The 19,038-nt window shown below is 42.8% G+C and overlaps 1 protein-coding gene across 1 annotated transcript; it reads right to left on the bottom strand.

The window, feature by feature from the left end:
* Positions 1–7,428: 7,428 nt before the first annotated feature.
* LOC103302332 (olfactory receptor 8U9-like) lies at positions 7,429–11,764 on the bottom strand. The gene is made up of 3 exons (XM_054725860.1): positions 11,736–11,764; positions 7,683–8,603; positions 7,429–7,453 (listed from the first exon to the last, which is right to left on the bottom strand). The coding sequence occupies exons 1-3, from the start codon at positions 11,762–11,764 to the stop codon at positions 7,429–7,431; spliced, it is 975 nt and encodes a 324-aa protein (XP_054581835.1).
* Between the last annotated feature and the right edge of the window lie 7,274 nt (positions 11,765–19,038).

Raw genomic sequence — 19,038 nt, 5'->3', positions numbered from 1 at the left:
TGAAATACAACTGAGGCCTAGATATCTCTAGAGAGGAAAGGTCAGGGGGTCTAAATTGCATGATCATCAATATGCCAGGAGAGGAAAGACCACCCTGGGGGTGAGGTATGGTGTTAGTTTTGTCTGTTGCTAGGCACCCAGAGCTTTCTGCCCTGGTGACCTTCTATATCTGACTGTAAATTGCTCAGCCAGTTTGTTCAGCTACCTGTCTCAGTTTCCCCATTCCACATGTCAAGGAATTTCCTAGCTATCCTGGCCCAGAAAGGCCTTGGGTATCCTTGAACATGAGTCAAGAAGGAGGTTGTGAACATTGACAGAGCAGAGGAGTTTGCTCTGTCCTCTCCCATTCCTTGGCTTTCTTGATCATTAGTGACTCATGGCCCTTCCCTTGCACTCCTGAGCCTGCCTGAACTCATCCTGATGGAGAGAGAAGACATTCTCCTTCCCAGGTGTGACTCACTTGACCCATGCCCCACATAGAGACCTTTCTACTGGAGATAAGCCTTCTAGGAGAGAGGTCTGGAGAAGGGTTGGTCCAGAGGGGTGGTGGTTAGCTGCTCATTCTTTTTTCTCTGACCTTGCCTCTCTGTAGTAGGTAGTTAGGTAGACATGAGCAGAATAGGAACAATACGTTGAGTACAGAAGATCACCAGAATGGAAAGTCCTGGATGTCTAGCAACAGACAATTGTAAGGTGGTACCTCAACTCCTGGGTGACTTTTCCTTCCTTAGCATATTGCTGGTCGCAGTTTGGACCCTCCCTGACCTTTCCTCCCCTGGCATGTTGCTAGTCATGCAGTAGACACCCTTAGAGAAGGAACCAGGAGGCTGGAGAAAAGCCTCATGTGATTCCCACATAAGCCCTTGCATGGCCACTCCCTTAAGCATTAAGCCCTCAAGACAATTCGGTTCTGACCTGCATCAAATAATCTTAAGAACAAAGTCTCATGTCTGTTGACCACAGAGGCAGAATTTTCGTCAAACTAGACCTCAGAGATAACATCTAGACCTCAGTTGTGTTTCAGGTCTAGGCCCAGAAAAGCAGCAAAGTCTGGTGGGGCGATGCCATGGTGGACCTCAGGACCTTCTGCAATGACTGTGATTCCCTGCCCTGGCACTGACCAATCAGTGGAGACCCCCACCCTGAGGGGACACACCAGGAAAGCTGATGAATAGTCTATTGAGACCCTCCCCTGAGACCTTCAGCTAAAAGCCCTTAAGAGGAAGGACCCAGCATGCTCTCTCTCTCTCTTTCTCTCTCCCTCATACACCCATGCCTTTCCCCATCCCCTTATTTCCCCAGGTGTGCCCTCCCTGGAGCACACTTGTCTTTTCTCCTCTCCTTTCTCCATGTATTCTTTGCCTTTCTCCTAGCTCCAACGGCCCTTCTTTTGTCTCTGAAACTTGTTTCCTGAACCCATGCAGCCTGGTTGGCTCACTTCTTCCATGGATTGCTTCTTCTACCTCTGTGAGTGCTGGTGTAGAGGTAAATAATTAGCTCTCTGACTTGGTCTTCTTGCCTGTTGACAAGGTACACTGCACTTGTACCTCCTGATTTGGGCACCTCATGTACCTGCTGAGGCAGCTGGATGCCACAACCTCACCCAGAAGACCACCTCCAACCAAGCTAGATTGTCTCTAAACCTAGGTGTCCACTGGGTCAGACCCTGGTCTGGTTCATTAACTCAGGTTGGTGGACATTGGTTAGGGTACAGGGACTGACTCACCTTAGCCCCAAGCTTCTCAAAGTCAGGTTTTCACCTCCTGGACTACAAATGATGTGCTAGGGACACACAGAACTACAGCACCCATCTCTAGCAGGAACTTTACCTAGGCTGATGGTAAGCAGTTTGTGACGTTATTTTTCATATTAAGAGCACAATTCAAATAAGTCAGTCAGAGAAAGACAAGTATCACATGATCTCACTCATATGTGGAATCTAAGTAACAAAATAAACTGATGAACGGAGTGGATCCAGAGATATGGAAGCATGGAACAAAGTGTGGAATCTCTGAGGGAAGGTGGGGGAGGATGGGTGTGTTGGAAGTAATCAACCAAGAACCTTGTATGCATATATGCATGGCCCATGGCCACAGACAATGGGGTGATGAGGGCCTGAGGCAGGGGGCGAGGTCGGGCTGGAGGGGGTCAAATTGGGACAAAAGGAGACATATGTAATACTTTCAACAATAAAGGATTATTTTTAAAAAAGCACAATACAAAATCTGCATGAATTTTTAAAAAATGTTGGGTCTGTGAGAGGCTCTTTAGGCTATGCCCTAACAAGCAGCAAGTTCCAACTCACTGCCCTTTGAAAATGGGTTAGAGCAGGGTTTCCCAACCTCAGCATGGTGACATTTGGGTCAGATCATTTTAAAAAATATATATTTTATTGATTTTTTACAGAGAGGAAGGGAGAGGGATAGAGAGCTAGAAACCTCGACCAGCTGCCTCCTGCACACCCCCTACTGGGGATGTGCCCGCAACCAAGGTACATGCCCTTAACCGAATCGAACCTAGGACCTTTCAGTCCGAAGACCAACGCTCTATCCACTGAGCCAAACCGGTTTTGGCTGGGTCAGATCATTTTTTTGTTGTGGGGGACTATTGCATGCATTGCAAGTTTCCCTGGCCTCCCAATGCTATTTGTGCTTATGGACACACATGCACTGTGACCACCAGAATTGTCTCCAATCATGCCCAACCCCCTTGGGGTGCAGATTTATCCCTGGTGGGAGCCATAATAATTAAATACTGTCAACAGTGCTTGGGTAAAAAAATTCTTATTTGGTAAAAACGCAACAGGGCACTAATTCTGCTATACTCCAAAAGACTGATGCAAAGACAGAATTCAAAGTGGTGTCGAACCATATACTTAATTTCATCTAAATGCACTTGCCTTGTTAAAAAAAATAGTATTGTAAAAAACAAACAAACAAACAAACAACAAACAAACCAACCAAAACCGAAAACAAACCCACTTGTCAGCAGCCAGTCACTAACACCCCAGGACTTTGCCTTTCTCACTCAGGAAAGGGACAGTTCATGGTCTTGTGGCTTTAGAAAACAACCCCATTTCTCCTTCCCCGTCTGCAGACCTGAAGTTTTCCTAGACTGTGCTGGATTGGACTTCCTGCTTGAAAGTAATTTTTTTTTTTCACTTAACCACCTAATCTTTGATTCCTGAGATTTAATTTTTTTTCTTTAACAAAGGCAGACCAGAGCACAGAGAAAGAAATGATGAATTTTATCTCCAAGAGTCAGAAACGTTTCCCAGAAGAGGTTACATTTAGTCTGGGACTGGAATGATAACAAAGAGATTTTTCAGGCTGACAAATGAATTGGGGAATGACCCCTCCAGGCTCTGGGGAAGATGTGATCAAAGGAAGAGCTTCATAGAAATACATGGCCTGTTTGGGCTGGGCCAGGTCATTGGCTCTGGCCACAGAGGAGGTATTTGGTGGGACCTGTGGGGTGATCCCTGGAAAGTGAGGTTGAGATAGGCTTGTAGGATAATACTGAGGAGTTGAGAATTTCCCCCCTGGCCCAAGGGTTGCAAAGTCAAATGCCTTCAAGGACCACTCAGATACCTTACATGAATGAAAAAGGTAGTTCCCTCCCCCCCCCCTTTCTACTTGAGCACAGTTTTTTTTTTTTCTTTGCGGAGGGGGGAGGGTAGGGGGGGAGAGTGATGAGGAGGGCTCATATCACAGCTGTATGGATATTCTTCACATCCAAAGAATAAATATTATCTTCACTCATTCCAAGCGTATTGTTTGAGAATCTTCTCTGTGTCAGGCATTGTTCTAGGTCTAGGCACTTGTTATTTGTCTTGAAATGTAGATTTCTAGGGACATGTTCCCCAACTCCCCACTTTTGCTAGAGATGTGAATAGAATAAATTGTCTCTACTATTAGGAAAAGATCAGGGCCTGGTAACCAGGCAGCAGACTCTCTAAAAAAGAGTGGTGGGGATCATTGGGGTGTGGAGGAGAATTGGAGAATCTGTGTCCTTTTGACTCGGCACCAGACGATTACACTGAGAATAAGACTGCTAGAGTGATTATTTTAATTTTTTTCCCATAGAAACTGTGAATATGGAGTTTAAAATGCAATCTCATCAAATTTTCAGGTTAATTGAAAAATTTAAAAATATATATTTTTAATAATTTCAGAAAGGAAGGTAGGGGGAGAGAGAGAAACATCAATGATGAGAGAGAATCATTGATCAGCTGCTTCCTGCACATTCCACATTGCTGGACGTGTCTTGACCAGGACTCGAACCCTAGTTCATAGGTCAACACTCAACTACTGAGCCACACTGGCCAGGTATTCATGTTAACTAAAAAATTTAAACTCAGTATGCTGTTCAATACAACCTGTTGGCAGGGTACAGCAGGGTTTGGGTAAACCATCAGTGCTCTGCCATACTCTGCTCTAGGCAGGAAGGTGTGGCCAAGACTGGTGGATTCCTATCCAGTATTCATTGTCCCCACCTTTTGTAAAAACATAATCCCAAGATAGTTAAGGTGGCAAAGCATCCAGCTAATAAGTGTATTTCCCAGACTCCTTTGCAGACATATGACTCCCATGTGACTAAGTTCTGGCCAATGAGAAGCAAATGGCAGTGATTGGCTATTGTTGGAAAGGATACCAAAAGGGATAGAAGGCTGGCAGTTTTAAAATAGTTTATTGATTTTTAGAAAGAGAGAAAGGGAAAAGAGAAAAACACCAATCTATGGGGGATCTAGTCCACAATACAAGCATGTGTCCTGACTGGGAATCAAACTGGCAACCTTTTGGTGCATGAGATGTTGCCCAACCAACTGAGCAACATCAGCCAGGGCTATTTTTCCCATTTCTGCAGCTTTCATCTTCAGACATTGAACTGATGGCTAGAGCTTTAGCAGACATATTGGGCCAAGAGGTAGCCTTGAGAACAGGAGTTGTATTAGTCTGCTTAGGCTGCCATCATGAAATACCACAGACTGAGGCACTAAAACAACCAAAAATTATTTTCTCACAGTTGTGGAGACTGGCAGTCAAAGATCAATGTGTTGGCAGGTTTGGTTTCTTCTGAGGCCTCTTTCCTTTGAAGATGACTGCCTTCTTACTATATCCTCACATGGTCTTTCTTCTTTATCTGTGAGCATTCCTGGTGTCTCTGTGTATCCAAATTTTCTCTTCTGAAGACATCTGTCAGATGTTTTTGGGCCCACTCTAATAGCTGAATTTTGTTTTAATCACTGCTTTACAGGCCCTATCTCTAAATACAATTAAATTCTGAAGTATGGGGGAGGTAAATCTTCAACATAAGAATTTGGGGGGATACAATTCAGCCAATAACAGAAGCTAGGCACTGAAGATGCTGGGACAGAAAGATAGAAGGTACCTGAGTATCCATTGCTTTCATGGAGACTCCATACCAGTCTGAACAATTTCTAGCCTTTAAAATATGTAGCTATAGCCTAGCCTGCATGACTCAGTGGTTGAGTGTCGACCTATGAACCAGGAGGTCATGGTTTGATTCCTGGTCAGGTGGTCAGGGCACATGCTTGGGTTGTGGGCTTGATCCCAGTAGGGGGTGTGCAGGAGGGAGCCAATCAATGATTCTCTCTCATCATTGATGTTTCTATCTCTTTCTCCCTCTTCCTTCCTTTTGATATAAATTAAAATATATTTTAAAAATATATAGTTATATAAATATAATTCCATCACTATTCAGGATGCATGAGGATGATTTTTTCCTGACCCTTGTCAGCCTGAAAAATCTTTGTTATTACTCTTGTCCCGCTAAAATGTAATCTCTCCTGGGAGTTTAAACTACTACCATCAGATCTTTGTTTCTAGCAGTGAAAAGCAATTCCTAGCAGATTCATGGGGCTTCCTGGAAGAGGAGGGATCTAGCCTACTGTGTGCTTTCCAGAGGTTTGGGGCAGAGGAGGGACATTTGGAAATAAGGAAGAATCTCTCAGAAGAAAGGAAATTGGAAAGCCAAGGAGGAAAACCTTTCATGTTTTCTGAAATGAAGTTGAGATGTGCATGCAGGGGATTCCATCATGATTCAGGATGCCTAGGTTCTCTGCTCTAAGTTATTTTATAGCCTTCTAGTAAGACTTAGAGCTAGTCGGTTCAAACTCTCAGATATTTTTTTTTGGAGGGTTTACCTGTAAAATGGAGGAATAGCACCTATTGCCCGTCTTATAGTATTTGGTGAAGACCAAACAAAGGGATGAATGTGGAAATGTTTTGAATAATATGAATCTATATCAGTGTTTCTAAAGTCATTTGTTTACCGAGTTTGTGATATTTTGCCTTGTGTTATCACCTGTATTGTGATTTTTCTAAAAATTGGACTATTCTAAATAATTATTTACTTAAAAACACTTTTTATCACAATCATAATAAAAAGTGACATAATAATCAATACAATAAAAGCAACATAACATTAAATGTTAGCTAATTACTGTTAAGTGCTAAGACTTGCTCTCCCCATTAAAAAGAGAGACTGGATTAAGGAAAGTTTGAAGACAAACTAGAACCAAGTAGAGACTTCAATTTTGACAAAATGAGAAGAGTTAAAAAAAAGAGAATTGGAAAGGAAGAACTTTTTGATCTAATTAAATGCTATTTAATATTCATGATATGGTCTCATTCTTAAAAAACATTGACATATATGAATATTTGGTTCTATGGAGAAGTTACCCCAGGAAAGGAAGGAAACCAATGGTTTATGAATAATTGTTTGTGCCCGACCTTGTGTGAGCCCCCTTCACCCTCATCGGAACATTATAATAATTAGTTGAGATGGGTGTTAGGGTCTCTTTTCACTAGGGAAATGGAAGATCGGGAGGTTGTACACCTAGTCTTAACATCACACACATGGGGGAAGAGAGAGAGAGAGAGAAAGAGAGAGAGAGAGAGAGAGAGAGAGAGAGAGAGAGAGAGAGAGAGAGGAGAGGAAGTCATTCAGAGACTGTGTGAACTCAGGTGCTCCAGCTCCAAAGCCCATAGTCCCTTCCATACCACTTTAAAATTCCATGATCCAGTTTCTCTTTCTGATATATGGAATTTAAGAAAAACAGTGCCCATTGTCTGTTTACCGCCTCAGATGCAGTCCTCAGAATGAAGTAATATGTGTATTGGTTGAGAACATGGTCTCTGGAGCAAGTCTGCCTGGATTCAAATTCTGGCTCTGCCTCTTATTAGTTGTGTGATCTTGGCCAGTTACTCAGGCTCTCTGTGCCTCAGATTCCTGAGGGATAATGATAATACTCATTTCATATGGTTGTTGTGAAATTAAATTTGTTGATCTGTGTGAAGAATTTAAAAGAGTGCTGGCACATATTTCACTCTATGTGCTAATATTATCCATACACTATGTTGTGGCTACTATGCTATGGCTTGGGATAGAATGATCCATGTTTGGTTAAGAAGGCAGCTTGCCAAGGTACCTCCTCTTTATTTTATTTTTTAAAAATACATTTCTTTATTGATTTCAGAGAGGAAGGGAGAGGGAGAGAGAGAGAGAGAAACATCAATGATGAGAGAGAATCATTGATTGAGCACGTCCCCTACTGGGGCTCTGAGCCCACAACCCAGACATGTGCCCTTGGCTGGAATCAAACCTTAAGTCTGCAAGCCAATGCTCTATCCACTGAGCCAAACCAGCTAGGGTGGTACCTCCTCTTTAAAGCAGACTTCACATCTTTATTCCTCAGGCTGTAGATCAGAGGGTTCAGCATGGGGATGACCACAGTGTAGAAGACAGACACATATTTGTTTTGTTCCATGGAATTGAGAGAGCTCGGCTGAGCATACATGAAGATGATGGTGCCATACCAAAGGCAGATGATGGTGAGGTGGGAGGTACAGGTGGAGAGTGCTTTGCTCTGAGCCTCCAGGGAATGCATTCTGCAGATAGTCACCAGGACGTAGGCGTAGGAGACCAGGATGGTGGTGATGGTAAATAAGAAAATCAGGACAGAAGATGAGGAGATAATAACTTCAACCTCAGCAGTGTCTGCACAGGCAAGTTGAAGCACGGGGGGCATGTCACAGAAATAGTGGTCAATGATGTTGGGGCCACAGTAGGGTAGTTTGAAGATGTACCCAATTTGCAAAGCTGAAATGGCAACAGAAGCTGTCCAGGTGGCTGCCACCAGCTGGAGACACAAAGGTTGTGACATGATGGTGTGGTAGAGGAGAGGGTGGCAGATGGCAACAAATCGATCGTAGGCCATGATGGCCAGGAGCAGACACTCAGAGAGACCAAGGAAAGTCATGAGCGCCATCTGGGCCACACAACCTACAAAGGAGATGGACTGACTTGAGGTGAGGAAGTTCTCCAGAAGTATGGGGGTATCCATTGTGGAGAAACAGAAGTCCATGAAGGCGAGAACGCTCAGGAAGAAGTACATGGGTGTGTGCAGCCGTGGCTCTGTGTGGATCAGGATAATCATGCCCAGGTTGCCCATGAGGGTGACTAAGTAGATGAATAAGAAGAGTACAAAGAGGGTGCCCTTGAGCCCTTCCTGCTCTGTGAGCCCCAGCAGGAAGAACCAGGTGACCTGGGTGCAGTTCTCAACTGAGGTGCACATGGCACTGCAGAGAGAGCAAATAAGACATGCTTGTACTTTAGAGCAGGCCTGGGGTCAGTTCCCGCCCCACCATCCCCTTTTTTGTTATTATCCATATTATTATTTTTTAAATTGAGTTTATTGGGGTGACATGGTTCACAAAATCAGGTTTTAAGTGTAAAACTCAATGAAACATCATTGACACACTTCATTGTGCACCCATCACCTCAAGAAAAGTTTCTTTCCATCCCCATTACTGCCTCCCCTCCTTTGTCCACCGCCACCTACCCTCAACCCCTTTCCCACTGGCTATCACCCTTTTGATGCCCCCAGAGTGGGCAGTGTTAGGGGAGCTGGGGAGGGGACACTGTCATAAATTAAACCCCTATTATGAGTTATGTGTTAACTCACTTCCTGACCCATTTATATTTGGAGAGATTATCAACCTGTCCAAGGTAAGAGAGCTAGTATATTAGAAAAGTGGGATTAGAACCCATCCCATTCTAATAATCATATACTTTTTATAGTTATAATCTTCTTCCATGGGGAACTAGCATCGTTAGTGGGTGTTGGTGGTCTGGCATGCTGTCCCAGAGAGGGAATTCATGCAAGGATCAATTTTGACCATATTTGGGGACAAAGGCTCAGTCCCTGAGCCCAGGGACACAGGAAGTCAAGACTAACATCATCACAATGGAATGTGCCTCACTAGAGCAGTCATTTTTCCTGGTGTTATGAATTGAATTGTTTCTCCCAAAAAAGATATGTTGAAGTCCTAACCCCTATACCTGTGAATGTGACCTTATTTGGAAATGCTGTCTTTATGGAAGTAATCAAGTTAAAATGATGTCATGTACAATTAGGTTGGGCCTTTAATCCAATATGACTGGTGAACTTGTAAGAAGAGAAAATGGAGATACAGGGAGGAGGATGACGTGTGAAGATACAGACACAGAAGCAGGTGGCCATGGGAGGAACAGAGGCAGAGATGGGGTTATGAGGCCACAAGTGAAGGAATGCCTCAGGCATCCAGAACTGGATCAGATTCAGAGGGAATGTGGCCCTGCCAACACCTTGAGTTTGGACTTGGAGCCTCCAGAACTGTGAGGGAATAAATTTCTCTTGTTTCAAGCCAGTTTGTGGTGTTTTGCTATCACACTTGTTAGTATGTAAGTCACTAACATACCCAGTTGGAGATGCGTCGGGCATTGAGGCTCTGATGCTTTGACGAGGGCCTGCTTATCAGGTGTCAGAAAACTGGACTTTCCTGATCTCTCTCTTTTGACAGGACTGATAATCTAGGAAGAAAAAATGAAATAAAACAAGTTAAAATAAAGTCTGTGTTATTATTGACTACTAACTGAGAAAAATATTTGTCTGGGGGAACAGGAAGTTATAGTAAACATGAAAACTCCAGCTTAGCAAAATTACTATAACCAAAGAACTAAGGTCTATGTTTTAACTGAAAACAACTAAAGACTCAACAGGTAAGTGGCAGAGCTGGGGTTTAAATTCAGGCGGTCAGTAGACATGCCAGATTTGTGGCTTTGGGGTGCAGTACAGGACACAGTTTTCAGTCAGAATTGGAGGTGAGGTCTCTAACCAGAGAGCACCGGTCAGAGAGTCCACTTCTTAAGCTCCCCAAAAGGGTTCTCAATTTATGGAAGTTCTCTCAGCTGCTGTCATGCTTCTAAGAATTTGTCTCTAGGTTTTCAAATAACCAAGATGGCTATTCAGATGGAAAGCTCTTATATGGGATACTGGCCAAGGTCCACTCTGATTGGTCAGACATCTGTTATGATTGATGGTGTGGACTACTCATGGAGAGTTTAGAGGGGGAGACAAGCATTAACAATCATACAAATTAAAGCTCCAAATAGAGGGACTGAATGATATGAGCCAAAAATTTTGACTCAGGGAGGTGAAGGAGAATTTTTTCTAGGAAGAGTTTTCCAGGAGAAGAATGAAACAGTCTATACAAGGGTCCTGAGGTCTGAGAGAGCCTAGTGAGGAGGAGGAGCTGAATAAAGGCCAGAGTGGGTAGAGGACAAAGGGAGAGAGTGTGTGTGCTGAGGTGAGCAGGCAGTCAGTATTTTATAACATTTTTTGAGTGCTTGCTGTGTCGCGAACTGTACCTAATATCTTTAATGTCATTTAATCCTCTCAACAATCTTATAAGATGTACAATTGAAATCTCCATTTTGCATTTGAGAAAACCAAGTAGTTGAACAACTTGCCTAAAGACTCAACAGGTAAGTGGCAGAGCTGGGGTTTAAATTCAGGCGGTCAGGTTAGAGATTACACTATTATTGTCCAATACCTTAGACCAGGTTAAGGAATTTTATTTTATTTTATGGGATGCCATTAAAGAATTTTTATCAGGAGGATGACATTTTCATATCTGCTTTTTTTTTTTTTAAATTCTCACCTGAGGATATGTTTCTCATCAAGTGAGTATGAGAGAGAGAGAGAGAGAGAGAGAGAGAGAGGTGAGAGAGGAACATCGATTGGTTGCCTCCAATACACACAACCTAGGTATGTGTCCTGACTGGGAATCAAACCCGAAACCGTTTGGTGTGTGGGATGATGCTCCAACCAACTCAACCACCCAGCTAGGGTAGTCATATCTGCTTTTTAAAATAAAATCACTCTGAGTGTATTGTGAAGAAATGATTGGAGAAAGGTCAATGGTTGGGGGAGATTTGTTGGGAGGATATTGAAGTCATCCAGGAGGGACTCATAGCTTAAACTAGAGTGGGACTAATGGAGACAGAGGTAACTGGATTTGAGAAATGTTTGGCTGTAAATATGATAGGATTTGGTGATGGACTGACAATGACAGTGTGAGGAGAGCAAGCAGTCAAAGTAAACTCCCAGGTCTCCAGTGTACAAAATAAAGCTGGTAGTAGAAGCTAAGAGGGGATAGGATGTACCAGGGAGGGTTTGAGCTGTTAAATACATTAGATCCCAGGATAGAGCCCTAAGGAAATCAATTTCAAACTTATTGCACACTGCTCCAATGCTCTCATCTTTCCTCATTCACCTCGTGCTGGGGCTGGTGATCAGAGATCAAGAGTCTGAGCATGGCTATGAGAAAAAGGGGATAAAGGAGTCTAAGCCCTTACTGGTAATAGGATTCCACCCTCAGCCCACTTACCTGTGGTTGAGCAGAGTCCCTCCATCCATAGCCTTGTTTTGGGGGACCACTTAGAGGGATTTCTTTCCCCTTTTTGTTGATTGCCTCTGACGAGCTTTTTCAAAAGAACTTCTCAGACAGTTGTGAACAAAGCCTAGAGATTCCTAATTGCTGGAAAGACTCCTGTCTTAAGATCCATCTGGCTTTTTTCATCCTTACCCCTAGAGTTCAGAAATGAGCCAGTGGGAATTTGTGACTGGTTCTCCCAAGAGCAGACCTGGACCTGCTGATTATCTCTAAGGGTTGTTGGCAAGGTTTTGCTGAGAGTTGCTTGGGAGCCCCTGGGGAGCAAAGATGCTCCACCGAATGTCCAGACAGACCCTCTTCTTTTACAGTGTCCATCCTATGGGGGCCTCTTTTTTTCTATATTATTGAGGCTCAAAAAGGCTCTCAAGGCCAAGATGTATCAGGGACACATGTCAAAATAATCCCTGGGTCTCACAGGAAGTGACTGAAAGTGCTAATGATATCAACATTGAAGGTTTAATGTGGCTTCCTGAATTGCTATTTCCTTTGATCTTCAAAATAACCCTGGGAAACATGCTTGAGGATATTTTTTTAAATTTTTGCTATATATAGACAATAATAGGATTACACCATGATTGCTTTAGTCACTTAACAATATTGAAAATACATCTCTTCACCTCAAAAGCAACATAATTCTTTCCCTCTACAAAATAGCTTTATTATCTTTGTAAAAATAATACATGCTGGTTGTCAAAAATTTAAGCAACACAGAAAAGAGCCAAGAAGAAAGTAAAATTCACCTGAAATCCCACCCCTACAAAAATAAGAATTGGTGACTCAATGCCCTCATAAACAGAATCATACTATACAAGCTATTCTGTCACTTGCTTTTTCACTCAATGAGATGCTGTGGACATTTTTTCATACCAGTTAATAAGTAATAGCCTATGTCATCGCATTTCCTGCCTGCATATTGTTTTGTTGTGCATGTGTGTTATCATTTACTTAACCGGTTCCCTCCTGGTTGACAGGAAGGTATCTCCAACTTTTCACTCCAACTCTCTGACAGACACCTCCAGGTATGGGGCCTGGAGGACCAATTCCAGTGAGAATGGGGCATAGAGAGACTGCTTTTTCTAGACCAGGAAGGAAGAAATTGGCTCTCTTCTTGGCAACCTGGCACCTTGGGTTCCACAATCCCACGTGAAATCACTGTGCAAAACAAAGCAAGGCAAAGCAAAGGGCCTTGTTAAGAAAATGACTTGTTTGGGGAAAAGAAATTCAGTCCCTAGACTACTGATCTAGGAGAGAGTCTCAGTAGATAAGAGAAATCACTCATAGTTTCTGCAGGTAAAAGAGGGTTTATTCACCTGGGAGATACCTGATGAATCTCACCTATAGAAGTGAAACAGTGCCTTGAGTCCCGTGACCTCCCCCACTGCATTCCAACCTGCATACGTCTGACGCAAACGCCCCCTTCATTGTGTCAATCCTCTGCTCAGGATGATGCAATAGCCTCCTCCTTTCTGAGCAGAGAAGCCAGATCATTTACACCCATGTAACTTAACTACTGGGCGTGAGAGCAGAGACTTCCTACGCAACATGACTTAACAAATTGTTCCAGGAAGTTCAGGCCTAGGAAGATATGATTGTAAACCAATAAATAACTTCACTGTTTGCCTCATGGAATTTCTGCAAGCCAATCTATCTGATTAAATAGTTGCTCCTCTGTGCAAACAGCTCTCCTATCAGGATAATAGATTATTTACCTGGACAAACTATGTTCTCAGCAAACAATAGTTTGCTTATTAAGATTTACTTTCAGGCTTTTTCCTCTCTGTATCTGCCAAACCTAAACTATAACATCACAAACTTTGTCCAATCCTGATCTGCTCTCTGATTTGAAAGATCTACCTTAAACCACTTACGTCTAAACCCCCAAGCCCTATAAATGTTTTCCATTGATAAGGTCTTCCATTGATTTCCTCCTTCTGAGACACTACTAAGATCTGTATTCTCTCTTACTACAGTAGGTCTAATCAAGTTAGCTTTGGTTGAGCAACAGGTTTTCTGGTGGTCTGTTGAAGAATTATCAGTTGATAATCTATTCTTTTAAAAATTTATTTTGTAAATGTTTTTTAAATTAAATTTATTGGGGTGACATTGGTTAATAAGATTATATAATTTCAAGTGTACATGTCTATGATACATGATTTGTATATTGCATTGTGTGCCCACCACCCAAAGTCAAATCATCTTCCATCACCATATATTTGGCTTCCTTTACCCTTTACTGCCTTCCCCCTGGTAACCACCATACTGTTGTCTGTGTCTATGAGTTTCAGTTTTATATTCTTTACTCAGGGTTATTGAGGGCATTTTGCTTCCTGTATTGGCTACCTTTATTACCTCATCAGTATATCTTTTATTAGTGTACAGGGTTCAGATTTCACCTCAATGTCAGGATGATCTTATATAGATTGTCTTTTTTCTGCTACTTTAAGCAATATCACTTCTTCTCCAAGCCCCATTTTTTTATTCAACCAGTAAATCACTACTTGTCCACTCTTAGTTTTTATATTAAAGAACTTTTTCAATTAGTTTACATTCAATATTATTTTGTATTAGTTTCAAGTGCAGAGCATGGTGGTTAGAGAATTATATACTTTACAAAGCATTCCCCTTGATATTTCCAGTACCAATCTAGCACTATACATAGTTATTACAATATTATTAACTGTATTCTCTATGCTGCACTTCACATCCCTATTTTGTAACTACCAATCTGTACTTTTTTCTCTTTTTTTAAAAATATATTTTATTGATGTTTTACAGAGAGGAAGGGAGAAGAAGAAGGATAGAGAGTTAGAAACATTGATGAGAGAGAAACATCGATTCAGCTGCCTCCTGCACACCCCCTACTGGGGATGTGCCCGCAACCAAGGTACATGCCCTTGACTGGAATTGAACCTGAGACCTTTCAGTCCGCAGACTGACGCTCTGTCCACTGAGTCAAATCGGTTAGGGCCAATCTGTACTTCTTAATCCCTTCACCCTTTTCACCCAACCACCTCATCTCTGGCAGCCATCAATCTGTTCTTCTTCTTCTTTTAAAAAAAATAAATATTTATTTTTTATTCCAGAGAGGAAGGGAGAGGGAAAGAGATAGAAACATCAATGATGAGAGAGAATCATTGATTGGCTGCCTCCTGCATGCCCCCCACTGGGGATGGAGCCTGCAACCTGGGCATGTGCCCTTGACTGGAATTGAACCTGGGACCCTTCAGTCTGCAGGCCGAAGCTCTATGCACTCAGCTAAACCAGCTAGGGCCATCAATCTGTTCTTTACAAAAAATCTTTATTTTTGAAAGTATTACATAGGTCCTCCTTTTCCCCCCCATTAACCTCTTCCAGCCCACTCTCATCCTCCCCCCACCCCACCCCCAGGCTCTTACCACCCCATTGTCCATGTCCATGGGAGCGAGGTCAGAAGTGAATCCTGGGCTTTCTAGACTCCTGAAGCTGGGAGGGATCCCTGGGGTAGAGAGATGTGTAGAGAGCTTGGAGAAAGTAGTGGACATCTCTGGAGAGATCAAAAAGTCCCCTCTGGGGTTGGAGTCTAGTGTGTCCTATGGATTTTGACTATACTACCTACCTACTATCAGATTTCACCCATCTTCCTCAAATCCCATTCATTGTCAGATTCTACTGTACATCCGCATCTAATGGCTCCCTGAAATTTTACCAAATAACCTGAACAGGCTAAGAAAAATGAAAGGCTTTATTTTTCTTCTAGTCACGACCTTAACCTACTCTAAAAGAATTTTCTTCATACAAAAAAGCTATCTGCTTAACAAAACAGAATTTTTTTCTCCACTCCTTGATGATATCTTGGTCATGTATCACCACTTTCAAGTATAAAAACAAGTGCTCAAAGTAGATTAATTATTGGCTCCAATTCCTCACCTCTGTTGTCGAGGATGTGGAGAAAAGGGAGCCCTGGTGCACTGTAGGTGTGGAAAACAGTATGGAGGTTCCTCAAAAAGATAAAAAAATGGAACTGCCTCATGACCCAGTTATTCCACTTCTGGAAATGTATTTAAAGAAATCCAAAACACTAATTTGAAAGAATATATGCACCCATGTGTTCATTGCAGCATCCTGTAATAATAAAGCCTAATATGCTAAGTGACCGGTTGTCTGGTGACCGGTCAACTGTTCAATCAATCAAAGTGTAATTTGCATGGGATGTTGTTCTTCAAACAAATTGAATGTGTAAAGTAGATAAAAATAAAAGGAGAAACCAGAAAAAAAAAAACCCAAAAAACAAAAAACAAAGTGTAATTTGCTAATGATATGCTAAGGCAGCAACAACTGCTCACTATGATGTGCACTGACCACCAGAGGGTAGACAGTCGACTGGTCGACCAGTCGCTATGACGTGCACTGACCACCAGGGGGCAGATGCTCCTACTGGTAGGTTATCTTGCTGCTGGGGCTGGACATGCCCTGGAGCCCTCCCATGGTCCCTCCCCAGCCCGATCGTGCACTGTTGGGGTCCCTCTGCCTGGCCTGCACCTTCCGCAATCCAGGACCCCTCGGGGGATGTTGGAGAGCTGGTTTCAGCTTGATCCTGCAGGCCACTCCCTTTGGGAGGGCACCAGACACAGGGCTCATGGCTGGCGAGCTGAGCTTCTCCCAATCGATTGGGACTGATTGGGCACCAGCCCAAGGCAGGCACAGTGGGGCCGGGCTGAGCAAGAGCGGCAGGTAGGAGCTGCAGGCAGCGTTGGACTGCGGGGTTCTGCCCGATCCCCACAGGCCACTCAGAGGGGTCTCATCTGTGCATGAATTTGTGCACTGGGCCTCTAGTTATTTATAATAGCCAAGTTTCTCATATTCAGAGCAGAGATTTCAGTAGAATGAGAAGCTGAGATTCTGAGCACTGGGCTAAAGATAGATGAAAAACTGAAGAATCCAGGCAGACAGAGAGACACCCAGCAGCCAGGACAAAACTGTCCCGTAAACAAATTTGGTGCATATATGCATACAAGTTCATTGGTTGACCTCTTCTCACCCACCCTCCCCTGACTTCCCTCTGCATCAGTCTCCTATGCAGTGGGAGACCCTTAGTTTCCTGCTCCCCTGGGATATTATTGTGTAACAGTTCAACCCTGCTTGAACTGTTTCCTAAATTTGTCTCTTCCCCTCCTGCTTTCTCCCTGTATTTTTGTTACTGATTTAATAAACCATTTGATTTGAGCATCTTATTTTGGTCCATGAGCCTTTCTGCTCAAACTTCCCTGGTGGTGCACTGGGAGGCTGCTGTGGCACCAAAGTAATTTCCCACACAGCAAGTCCACTTTAACTCTATCTTATAAGCCATAGCAGGCTCTGTCTCATTAGTGGATTTGTGTGGTGGTGTGGAGATGAGGCAGCCTGGCACTGGAGACGCATGAAGAAAATGCAGGAAGGTGGAGTGAGGTCAGAAGTGAATCCTGGGCTCGCTGCAGCAAGTTTGTTTGTGGGACAGTTTTGTCCTGGCTGCTGGGTGTCTCTCTGTGGTCTGTCTGCCTGGATCCTTCAATTTTTCATCTATCTTTAGCCCAGTGCTCAGAATCTCAGCTTCTCATTCTTCTAAAATCTCTGCTCTGAATATGAGAAACCTGCTTCTTTCTCTGTATTTGAGTTCTCTGAGGCAGAGTCTGAGGACTGGAAGAACCAACAAGAATGAACATCAGTGAGGATGTTGCTCCACAATTTGACACAACTGTGAGAGTTTAGCCAACGATGCACTTAGAGGACACAGTCTCCACACAATACTGCCTAAGACTTCTGACACCAACTGCAGAGTATTAGGGTCCAGCTACAAAGTTAGAAGGTGTAGTCCATACAAGACCACTCTCACTTCTGACACCAACTCCAAATTCAAGGGGGCTTCCCAAACTACCCTCAGACTACATACATCTCTAGAAGGACTCACAGAACTCACTGAACATTTGTTTGTACTCAAGGTTATGGTATATTACATAAAAAGGATACAATTTAGAATTGGGCAAAGGAAAAGATAAATGGGCCAGAATCTATTGCATGTCCCAAATGCAAAGCTTTTGCAATCCTCAGGATGCATTACTCTAGGCATTGATATATGACAAGAGTATTCCCAACCAGGGAAGCTCACCTGGGCATTTTTATTAGAGCTTTTTAATGCAGGTATGATTGACTGATTGATTGCCAAGGTGGCTGAACTCAACCTCCAGACTGAATATATAGCATGATCCAAAACCCCAACCTGAAGACATATGGTTGGTCTTTCTGGTGTAGCCAACCCTCACTCTAAGACTGTCAGGTGTGGCTGCCTCACCCTAAATGAAGACACTGCTACCAGGTATGACATAGATTGCCTCCCAATAGTATAGGGCAAAGGACAGACCTCTCTCTCACCCAGGTGATCATATAGTTTTCAATTTATATTCTGAAAATATGGTAAACTACTTTGATTTATTTTCACATTAAGTGAGTCTTGTTTGTATTCCCAAACATATACAGAGATTAACTCAGAAATACAACATTGATATGTATAACCCTTCTTAGATATGGCTGGGTTTAATTTGGTAACATTTTTCTTTTCTTTTTTTTCCAATAAGCATCTTTTATTTATTTTAAATAAATCTTTATTGTTCAGATTATTACAGTTGTTCCTCTTCCCCCCCCATAGCTCCCCTCCACCCGATTCCCACCCCACCCTCTGCCCTTATCCCCCCTACTGTCCTCATCCATAGGTGTACGATTTTTGTCCAGTCTCTTCCTGCACCCCCACACCCTCTTCCCCCTTGAGAATTGTCAGTCCACTCCCTTTCTATGCCCCTGATTCTATTATATTCACCAGTTTATCCTGTTCATCAGATTTTTTATTCACTTGATTTTTAGATTCACTTGTTGATAGATATGTATTTGTTGTTCATAATTTTTATCTTTACCTTTTTCTTCTTCTTCCTCTTCTTAAAGAATACCCTTCACCATTTCATATAATACTGGTTTGGCGGTGATGAACTCCTTTAGCTTTTTCTTGTCCGTGAAGCTCTTTATCTGACCTTCAATTCTGAATGATAGCATTGCTGGGTAGAGTAATCTTGGTTGCAGGTTCTTGCTATTCATCACTTTGAATATTTCTTGCCACTCCCTTCTGGCCTGCATAGTTTCTGTTGAGAAATCAGCTGACAATCGTATGGGTACTCCCTTGTAGGTAACTAACTGTTTTTCTCTTGCTGTTTTAATATTCTCTCTTTGTCTTTTG

Source organism: Eptesicus fuscus, chromosome 13 (genome assembly GCF_027574615.1).
Source record: "Eptesicus fuscus isolate TK198812 chromosome 13, DD_ASM_mEF_20220401, whole genome shotgun sequence".
Classification (NCBI taxonomy): Eukaryota; Metazoa; Chordata; class Mammalia; order Chiroptera; family Vespertilionidae; genus Eptesicus; species Eptesicus fuscus.
Note: the sequence above shows the minus strand (reverse complement) of the source record. Positions and strands in the feature narration are given on the sequence as shown.

Coding starts and splice junctions, on each gene's coding strand:
- LOC103302332 (XM_054725860.1), bottom strand. CDS start 11,764: ATGGATGGAGGGACTCTGCTCAACCACAG. Junction 8,604..11,735: donor GGGACTCTGCTCAACCACAG/GTAAGTGGGCTG, acceptor CTCTCTCTGCAG/TGCCATGTGCACCTCAGTTG. Junction 7,454..7,682: donor AAGTCTGCTTTAAAGAGGAG/GTACCACCCTAG, acceptor AATAAAGAGGAG/GTACCTTGGCAAGCTGCCTT.